General features: G+C 53.7%; 1 protein-coding gene across 1 annotated transcript in view; it reads right to left on the minus strand.

Moving 5' to 3' along the window:
• Window positions 1-10742, minus strand: part of FBN3 (fibrillin 3) — an 87520-nt gene that overhangs the window by 17188 nt on the left and 59590 nt on the right. The window contains 10 exon segments of the mRNA XM_032171570.2: window positions 787-912; window positions 2892-3098; window positions 3815-3940; window positions 4932-5066; window positions 5687-5809; window positions 5922-6041; window positions 7408-7533; window positions 7757-7822; window positions 7962-8114; window positions 9329-9454. Coding sequence (XP_032027461.1) covers window positions 787-912; window positions 2892-3098; window positions 3815-3940; window positions 4932-5066; window positions 5687-5809; window positions 5922-6041; window positions 7408-7533; window positions 7757-7822; window positions 7962-8114; window positions 9329-9454 — 1308 coding nt within the window.

Below are 10742 nucleotides of genomic sequence, written 5' to 3' on the forward strand. Positions count from 1 at the left end.
CCTCCCTCCCTCTCTTCCTTCCTTCCTTCCTTCCTTCTCTTTCTTTCTCTCTTTCTTGACAGAGTCTCACTCTGTTGTCCAGACTAAACTGCAGTGGCATGATCTCAGCTCACTACAACCTCCACTTCCCGGGTTCAAACGATTCTCCTGCCTCAGCCTCTCACGTAGCTGGGATTATAGGCGTGCACCAGCACGTGCAGCTAATTTTTGTATTTTTAGCAGAGATGGGGTTTCACCATCTTGGCCAGGCTGGTCTTGAAATCCTGGCTTCAAATGATGTGCCCACCTTGGCCTCCCAAAGTGCTGGCATTACAAGCATGAGGTACTATGCCTGGCCTGTTTTTTTTTCTTTCTTTTCTTTTCTTTTTCATTTTTTAAGAGACAAGGTCTCACTCTGTCACCCAGGCTGGACTGCAGTGGCACAATCATAGCTCACTGCAGCCTCAGACTCCTGAGCTCAAGCAGCCTCCCAAGTAGCTGGGGCTACAGACGCATGTGGGACTACAGGCCACCATTCCTGGCTAATGTTTTTTAGCGATGGGGTCTTGCTATGTTGCTATGGAACTCCTGGTCTCAAGTGATCCTCCCACCTCGACCTCCCAAAATACTTGGATTACAGTAGCGAGCCATCGCACCTGGCCCTCAGTTGTCTGTATGGTTCGGGCACCACTTTGTAAACCAAAGCCTAACATTGCAAACTGGAAAGTCTCAGGGAAGTTGTGCTCAGGGCTGTGCAGGAGGTGGCCAAGCTGGGCCAAGGGTGCAAGTGCAGAGGGCTGGGCTCACCCAGGCAGGTAGTAGTAGTAGCATCCGGTGTGTACCCGGCCTGACAGTGGCAGCGGAAGGAGCCGAGGCTGTTGATGCACTCCCCATGAGCACACAGGTGAGCAAGCATGCGGCATTCATCTACATCTGGGAAAAAGCAGGGTGCAAATGGGGCTAGCTGGCTGCCTCGGGCCACTGAGGCATGTCTGCTTCTCTCTGCCCAGCAGCCGTCTCCTTGGAGGAAAGTCCAGCCTCCCTTCCACACCGGCCACTGCACCCCAGCCCACGTGGACCCCATCCTCAGGCTGCGGATGACACCTGAGACCGCAGGACACGCCCATGAAGCTTCCAGGGAGGGGGACACACACCCACCCCTCCCCAGCCTCAACAGCGACACCTCCTCAGTGCACCAACATGCACGACAGAGACACACAGTGCATACAACATGACACACCAGCCACACACCTAGATGCTCCTGCAGAAACATGGGAACACACACCCACACTCAGGGACTCCCGAGTCTCCCCCCAGCCACACCCCCAAAAAGCCATTTCCTCCCCAGTCCTATTTTTTTTTTTTTGAGACGGCGTCTCGCTCTGTCACCGAGGCTGGAGTGCAGTGGTGCAATCTTGGCTCACTGCAAGCTCCGCCTCCCGGGTTCACGCCATTCTCCTGCCTCAGCCTCTCTGAGTAGCTGGGACTAAAGGCGCCCGCCACCACGCCCGGCTAATTTTTTGTATTTTTAATAGAGACAGGGTTTCATCGTATTAGTCAGGATGGTCTCAATCTCCTGACCTCGTGATCTGCCTGCCTCAGCCTCCCAAAGTGCTGGGATTACAGGCGTGAGCCACCGTGCCCGGCCCTCCCCAGTCCTATTGATGTCACTGCTGGTCACATGGATAACCCATCTCACTCTCAGTGACACACTCAATGAGACACGCTGATGTCCTTATGCTCGCTCACACGCAGACACTCACATACCTGCCCTTGTACACTCACCCAAGTCCACAACACACAGGCCGCTGGCTCCCTCTCACTGCCTTCTACTTCACAGATGAACACGGTGTATACTTCTCACCCAGCTGACACACACAGACACACACCAGCTCCTAGGAAGTCTGGAACGAGCTCTCACTCACAAAGAACACACACTGGGCCGGGCGCGGTGGCTCATGCCTGTAATCCCAGCATTTTGGGAGGCTGAGGTGGATGGATCACTTGGTCCAAGGAGTTCGAGACCAGCCTGGCCAGCACGGCAAAACCTCATCTTTACTGGCCATGGGAGAGCCAGCCTCTCCCACAGCCCCAGAGGGGTCCTTTGGGTCTGTGAAGTCCCTCTTGCTTTTTATTTTTATTTACTTATTTTTTTGAGACAGAGTTTCTCTCTGTTGCCCAGGCTGGAGTGCAATGGCGTGATCTCGTCTCACTGCAATCTCTGCCTCCCGGATTGAAGGGATTCTCTTGCCTCAGCCTCCCAAGTAGCTGGGATTACAGACACACGCCACCATGTCCAGCTAATTTTTTGTATTTTTAGTAGAGATGAGGTTTCACCATGTTGACCAGGGTGGTTTCAAACTCCTGACCTCAGGCGATCCGCCTGCCTCAGCCTCCCAAACTGCTGGGATTACAAGCGTGAGCCACCGTGCCCGGCCTATGTTTATTTTTATTGTTTTTGGAGGCGAGGTCTTGCTCTGTCACCCAGGCTGGAGTGCAGTGGCACTATCTTAGCTCATTGCAGCCTCAAATTCCTGGGCTTAAGCAATCCTCCCGCTTCAGCCTCCCAAAGTGCTGGGATGACAGGTATGCCAATGGGAGGCAGAGGTTGCAGTGAGCTGAGATTGCACCACTGCACTCCAGCCTGGGTGACAAAGCAAGACTGTCTCAGAACACACACACACCACACTGGCTCACACACCTGCTCCCTCAACCCCCCGAGTTCTTCCACGCATATGGGGCACATGTACTGGTTCTCCTATCTGCTAGCACAAAGACACACACACACACACACACACACACACACAGTGTGGCTCACACATTCCAGCACCTGCTGCAGTACAGACATATGACCCTGAGCAAAATCCCCAGCTTCTTGCCTCCCTGGGGGTCCTGAGGGCATGGGCACCCACCTCGGCCCTCAGCGGTGTAGCCTGAGCCGTGGGGGCACAGCTTCCTGTAGGCGGAGGTGCCGGGCAGGGGACAGAGCTCGCAGCGGGGCCCCCAGCCCCGGCCACCCCCACAGCAGCACTCGGCCCTGGTGACAGCCTCGCTGCTGCTGGACAGAGACTGGCACATGATCTGCAGCACCTCGGCAAAGCAGGGCCCCTGCCGGATGTCTGCGGAGAACAACGAGAAAGACAATGGTCACTCCAGGAGGCTGGTTTGGGGGCAAAGACTGAGCTTGCTTTGGGGCAAGCTGTATTTTGGGGATGTTGGGGATACGGGTGTCCAGGAGGGAGCTGGATACACAGGACAGATGGCACCAGTGGGTCACCGGCTAGGGTTGGCTCCCCAGAAGTGGGAGATCTGGGGAAGGTTGGTTCCAGGATGTGGTGCCAGTGAGGTTGGAGGAGGCGTGGAGGGGGCATCTCGCTCTTCCAGGATTTAACAGAAGAGACAGAGGGAAGAGGGGCATCAGGGTAGCACTGGACATGTGTGTCCGGATTAGCTCAGCAACCCCCTGGGTCGCCCCTCAGGGCCCCAAGCCCCGTCCCTGCCTTGGGGAGCTCCCAGGCAGTTGGGGGACAGGCAGTTGGGGGACAGGCAGTGGGGAGACAGGCAGTGGGGGGGACAGGCAGTGGGGGGACAGGCAGTGTGAGGGACAGGCAATGGGGGGAGGGTAATGGGGGACAGGCAGTGGGGGGGACAAGCAGTGGGAGGGACAGGCAGTGGGAGGGACAGGCTGTGGGGGGACAGGCTGTGGGAGGGACAGGCAGTTGGGGGACAGGCAGTGGAGGGGACAGACAGTGGGAGGGACAGGCAGTGGACGGGAAGACAGTGGGTGCCACATGGTAGGTGGCTGCATCCACTGTGCGTGCCCAGCCACACTCACCGTGGCACTCAGTAAGGGTGGGGCTGGGCTGGAAGCCCTCATCACAGTCGCACCGGAAGCTCCCCGCAGTGTTAACGCAGCGGCCATTAACACAGAGGTCAGGCTGAGCGCGGCATTCATCGTCATCTGAGATGGGAGGGGTGACAGGCAGCCAGCCTCTCCCACAGCCCCAAAGGTCCCCTTTGGGTCTGCCCAGGCCCTCTTGCTTATTTTTATTTTTACTTTATTTATTTATTTGTATTTTATTTTATTTTATTTATTTATTTTGAGATGGAGTCTCGCTCTGTTGCCAGGCTGGAGTGCAGTGGCGAGGTCTCAGCTCACTGCAACCTCTGCCTCCTGGGTTCAAGCGATTCTCCTGCCTCAGCCTCCCGAGTAGCTGGGATTACAGGCACATGCCACCACGCCCGGCTAATTTTTGTATTTTTAGTAGAGATGGGGTTTCACCATGTTGGCCAGGCTGGTCTTGAACTCTGGACCTCGTGATCCACCCACCTCGGCCTCCCAAAGTGCTGGGATTACAGGCATGAGCCACCGCGCTCTGCCTATTTTTATTTTTATTATTTTCTTTTTCAAGACAGAGTCTCGCTCTGTCGCCCAGGCTGGAGTGCAATGGCACGATCTTGGGTCACTGCAACCTCCGCCTCCCGGGTTCAAGCAATTCTCCTGCCTCAGCTTCCCAAGCAGCTGAGATTACAGGTGCCCGCCGCCACACCTAGCTATTTTCTTTCTTTTTTTTTTTTTTTGTATTTTTAGTAGAGATGGGGTTTCGCCGTGTTGCCTAGTCTGGTCTTAAACTCCTGACCTCAGGTGATCCACCCGCCTTGGTCTCCCAAAGTGTTAGGATTACAGGCATGAGCCACCGTGCCCGGCTTTATTTTTATTTTTATTGTTTTTGGAGATGAGGTCTTGCTCTGTCGCCCAGGCTGAAGTGCAGCGGCACTGTCCTGGCTCATTGCAGCCTCAAATTCCTGGGCTCAAGCGATCCTCTCGCCTCAGCCTCCCAAAGTGCTGGGATGACAGGTATGAGTCACTTTGCCTGGTCTGACCCTTTTGCTTTGACCTCTCCCTTCCACAAGGGGTTCCCTGCACCCCTGAAGCTCCAGTGCCCCCATACCTGTGCAGCCCTCCCTGGAGCCAGGCAGGGGCCGCATGCCTGGGGGACAGACGCACATGAAGGTACCGATGAGGTTCTTGCACTCCATGCCCCGGGCGTGGCAGTCCTGCTGACCATCTGCACACTCGTCCACATCTTCGGATGACCAGGGACAGATGGTGAGCCAAGGCCAGGCACCCCATGGCCTGGGGTAGGGACCTGGATTCCACCCTACGTCAGCCCTGGTGGGACCTGAGTGAGCTCCCTGTAGGCTCTGCCAGGTGTCCATCCCTCCTAGGAAGGGACCCCCCAGCTCCTGCCCAGCCCCAGCTTCCAAGAAGCTGAGGGAATCAGGAATTGTCCCCCAAAGCTTGCATCCCCTGCCCATGTCAGGGTCTGTGAGTCTGCTCATGGCCCCTGGAACACTGACCCTGAAACGGCCCCAGAGACACTGAGTCCCAGACCAGGGTCTCCCACCCTTGACACTATGAATATTTGGGATAGGAGAGTTCTTTGTGGTGGGCGGCTGTTCTGTGTGCATTGCAGATTTTTTGTTTGTTTTTTTGTTTTTTTTTGAGACGGAGTTTTGCTCTTGTCGCCTAGGCTGGAGTGCAGTGGCGCAATCTTGGCTCACTGCAACCTCCGCCTCCCAAGTTCAAGCGATTCTCCTGTCTGTCAGCCTCCCAAGTAGCTGGGATTACAGGTGTGCGCCACCATGCCCAGCTAATTTTGTATTTTTAGTACAGACAGGGTTTCACCATGTTGGTCAGGCCTACCTCGACACATGGCCCCATCCTCCCTCAGGGTGTAACCGGCTGGGCAGGTGCACAGGTAGGAGCCCTCGGTATTGTGGCAGCGGAAGGCACAAAGCAGCGGGTTCAGGGAGCATTCGTCGATGTCTGGGGAAGCCAGTGGAGGTGCCAGCTGGGTGGGTGCTGCTGGTGGGACCCCCACTCCCTCCCCCAGGCATCTCCGTCACACGGCCCAGGTCCTGGGCAAGCAGAGTCATACCCTCGCAGGTCATCATGGGGCCAGGCTCAAAGCCCTCAGGACAGGCACATTCGAAGCCTCCGATGACATTGGTGCATGTGCCTTGCCCACAGGGGTGGCCGACAGAGCACTCATCTATATCTGGGTGGGAGTAAGGGGGTGGTCAGCGCCTGCAGAGGGTACCCCATCCTCAGTAGCATCCCATCTGCCTGCCTGTTGACCACCACAGGTCAGATGGAGCCAGATCGAATGCACCTCTAGTCTGGCTACGGGGCAGGCAAGTGGTATGTGTCCAGTGAATGAATGAGTGAATGTGTGAGCAAGTGGGCAGGTAAGGGAATCCATGAGTGAGCAAGGGAGTGAGTGAATGAGCAGGAAGTGAATGCATGAGCCAGTGAATGAAGGAGTGATTAAACCAGTAACTGAAACTGAGGCAGGAAGGTCATTTGAGCCCAGGAGTTCAAAAAGAGCCTGGGTAACATAGCAAGACTTCATCTCTAAAAAACATATAAATGAGTAAGTGAATGAACGGTTAAGTGAATAAGGAAATGAATGAGTAAAGGGGTGAATGAGTGGGTGAATTAGCGAGTGAGTGAATGGAGAAATCAGCAAGGAAGTGAATGAATGAACAAGGGGCAAATGAGGAAACGAATGAGTGACTGAATAAGTGAGTGAAAGCATGAATGAATGAGCAAAGGAACGAGTGAGTAAATGAATAAATGAGTGATTGAATAGGTGAATGAGCAAGGAGACAAATGAAGGAACGAATGAATGAGTGAACAAACAAGCAAGTGAATGAATGAGGGAGCAAACTAGTGAATGAGTGAATGAGTAAATGAATGAGTGAGTGAATGAATGAGCCAGTGAATAAATGAGGTGTGAATGAATGAGGGAGTGATTGAATGAACAAGTGAATGAATGAACAAGTGAAGGAATGAGTGAGCAAAGGAGTGAATGAGTGAGTGAATTAGCAAGTGAATGAGTGAGGGAGCAAATGAGTGAATAAGTGAGTAAATGAATAAGTGAGTGAATGAGCAAGTGAATGAATGAGGTGTGAATGAATGAGGGAGTTAGTGAATTAACAAGTGAATGAATGAACAAGTGAAGTAATGAGTGAGCAAAGGAGTGAATGAGTGAGTGAATTGGTAAGTGAATGAGTGAGGGAGTAAATGAGAGTGAATAAATGAGAGAATGAATGAGAAAATGAATAAGTGAATGAGTGAGCAAGTGAATGAATAAATAAGTCAGTGAATGAATGAGTCAGTAAATGAATAAGTGAATGAGTAAATGAATAAGTGAGTGAGTGAATGAATGAGCAAGAAAATGAGTGAGCAAGTGAATTAATGAGTGAATGAAGCATAGAGGGAGGAAAAGTGAATGGGGGAGAGAGGCAGTGGGTAAGGACAGGATCTCACCCACTGCCTGGGGGTGTCTTCCCTGCCCTCCTCTGCTCCTTCCTGTCCTGGGAGGGGCCTGGGACAGGGCTGGGGCAGGGCTGGCCACTCACCCATACAGTTGATGCCAGTGAAGTCCAGGCTGTAGCCAAAGGGACACTCACAGCGGAAGGATCCATCGGTGTTGACACAGACGCCGTTAGTGCAGACGCCAGGGTTCTCTGCACACTCATTCACGTCTGTGGATGGCAGGCGTTGCAGACACGGCTTCTGTCACCATGCAATCCCCAGAGCCCTGGCCACACTCAAGGCCCCAAGGGGACAAGAGCTCAAGCCCCAGGCTGGCAGGGTCCAGGGCCACCCAGGCTCTCAGGGGGAGCCTGAGACTCAGAGACCCAGGCAGTGCGGAGATGGATCTGGGTGGCCCAGAAGGGGCTCTTAGCACATGGGTGAGGGGCTCACCTTCTCGGGCGTCATCCGGGCCTGGGACTGCCCCGTGGCCAAAGGGGCAGAGCTCCTGAAAGGCAGCTGGATGGAGAGGGGGAGGGGAGTCAGAGTCAGGGCCCAGGTGCAGCCCCCAGGTGTGTGCAGGGAAGGATGAGGGAAGAATGAGAGAGGAAGGTGAGGGCACATCATCCAGGGAGCCTGGACAGGGGTGGGCACTTACCGCTGCCCTCCTGGGGACACAGTTCACAGGGGTCTCCCCAGCCCTCCCCAGGCCTCTTACTGCAGCAGCAGCGGGTCTTGGTGGTGTTGAAAGCTTTGGGCACCGAGCACTTCCCAGCCTCAAAACGGGTGAAGCAGAAACTCTGCCGTGTGTCTGTGGGGTGGGGGCTCCATTACCCTGATTGAAAGCCACTGGCAGTGCCCACCTGCCCCTCTGCCTCCCGCACCCCAGTCCTGGTGAATGGGTTGTGCTGATCCTGCCAGTGGCCAATCAGAACATGCTATGGCCTTGGTCACGGTGATTGGTTTGAGTATGGACATGTGACCTACTCTGGGCCAATGAGGATCTGCCCTGGGTTTTTCGTTGTTGTTGTTGTTGGTTGGTTTTTTTGTTTTTTTTGTTTTTTTTCAGATGGAGTCTTGCTCTGTTGCCCAGGCTGGAGTGCAGTGGCATGATCTCAGCTCACTGCAACCTCTGCCTCCCAGGTTCAAGTGATTCTCCTGCCTCAGCCTCCCAAATAGCTGGGATTACAGGCATGTGCCACCATACCCAGCTAATTTTTGTATTTTTAGTAGAGACAGGGTTTCACCACATTAGCTAGGCTGGTCTCAAACTCCTGACCTCAGGTGATCAGCCTGCCTCAGCCTCCCAAACTGCTGGTATTACAGGCATGAGCCACCGCCCCCGGCCTGCCCTGGGGTTTTGAGGGGACAGCTGGAATCCCACCCCACTTCATTGCTTTGGGGTGTTCTCATGCCAGGAAGAAAGATCAAACTCGGTGGTTACTCTTGGATCAAAAACCCCTTCCTGGAGAGGCAAAACGACTGATTCCAGAAAGCCCGAGGATCCAAACCCCCAATCCTTGGCTCTGGACGCCTATCAAGTCCTCACCAGCAGGCTGGGGTCCCAGCCTCCCAGAACAGCAAATATTCATTGAGATGAACTGCAGGCTCTGCTCTCACCCTTATTGCCCCTGACCTGTGAGAGAACAGGCTGGTTCAAGCTGGGTGAGGTTAGCCCACAGTAGACAAGGCTAGCCCAGCTGAAATGGAGCCTGAGTAGTCTAGGCTAGCTCAAACCGGACAAAACCAGCCCATTGACAGCCTACAGTCATGTGACCAATACAAGGAAAACCTAAATGAAGCACACACCTAGCTCAGAATGGACCAGGTTAGCCCTCCGTAGACATGACCTCTATAGCCAAGAGGTTGCTGGCACTAGGATAACCCTGCTAATGCAGAGAGACACCTCTGCCTGGTCAAAGCTCCCGGAGGGTCATACAAGAAACCACAACCCTCTTTTCTGGATGATCTGACCCTTCCCCGCCCCACTTCCCACCCTCTTCCCTAAGCCCTGTGTGGACTTACCAAAGCAACGGTGCCCATTGTCAGAGAGGACAAAGCCAGGTGGGCAGAGGCACTGGAAGCTCCCAGGGCTGTTGGTACAGGTGCCAAAGAGGCAGAGGTTGGGCTCCTCTGAGCACTCGTCGATATCTGGAAGGGCAGGGACATGAGCTGGGTGGGGGGCAAGTAGGACCTCCACCAGTGGGGAGAGGACTCAGCCGTGAGAAGAGGCAGATGGAGTGCAGGTCCAGCCAGGGGCTGCAGCGGGGCTGGTGTCCTGAGAGGTCAGTATGAGCTTCAGCATGAGGTGGACATTGTGTGTGCACGTAGGTCCTTCCCGGAAGGCATCTCCAGAGTAAAGGTCATGGTCAGGAATAGTTCATGATTGGAGACGGAAACTGCACACAGTACAACCTCTATGGAAAACAGTGTGGAGATTCCTTAAAGAACTAAAAGTAAGGCCAGGCGCGGTGGCTCACGCCTGTAATCTCAGCACTTTGGGAGGCTGAGGCGGGTGGATCACGAAGTCAGGAGATCGAGACTATCCTGGCTAACATGGTGAAAACCCCGACTCTACTAAAAATACAAAAAAAATAGCCAGGTGTGGTGGCGGGCGACTGTAGTCCCAGCTACTCGGGAGGCTGAGGCAGGAGAATGGCGTGAACCTGGGAGGCAGAGCTTGCAGTGAGCTGAGCTCACGCCACTGCACTTGAGCCTGGGCGACAGAGCAAGACTCCGTCTCAAAAAAAAAAAAAAAACAAACAACAAAAAACAAACAAACAAAAACCTAAAAGTAGAACTACCATTCAATCCAGCAATCCTACTAGTGGGTATCTACCCAAAGGAAAGTAAGTCATTATATGAAAAAGACACATGCACAATGCATGTTTATAGCAACACAATTCACAATCGCAAAAATATGGAGCCATCATGTTTATAAAAGCCCATCAACCAACGAGTAGATAAAGAAAATGTGGTATATAATACACCATGGAATACTACTCAGCCACAAAATGGAACTAAATTGGCACAGTGGCTCACACCTGTAATCCCAGCACTTTGGGAGGCCAAGGCTGGTGGATCACTTGAGGTCAGGAGCTGGAGACCAGCCTGGCCAACATGGTGAAACCCTGTCTCTACTGAAAGTACAGAAATTAGCTGGGCGTTGTGGTGGTGCGCACCTGTAATCCCAGCTACCAGGAGGGTGAGGCAGGAGAATCGCTTGAACCCGGGAGGTGGATATTGCAGTGAGCTGAGATTGTGCCACTCCAGTCTGGGCGACAGAGTGAGACTCCACAAAAAAAAAAAAAAAAAAAGGGGAACAAAATAATTGTCCTTTGCAGCAACTTGGATGGGGCTAGAGGCCGTTATTCTAAGTGAAGTAACCCAGGAATGGAAAACCAAATATCGTATGTTCTCACTTATAAGTGGGAGCTAA

This window comes from Hylobates moloch, unplaced genomic scaffold (genome assembly GCF_009828535.3).
Source record: "Hylobates moloch isolate HMO894 unplaced genomic scaffold, HMol_V3 SCAFFOLD_12, whole genome shotgun sequence".
In the NCBI taxonomy this organism is placed as follows: Eukaryota; Metazoa; Chordata; class Mammalia; order Primates; family Hylobatidae; genus Hylobates; species Hylobates moloch.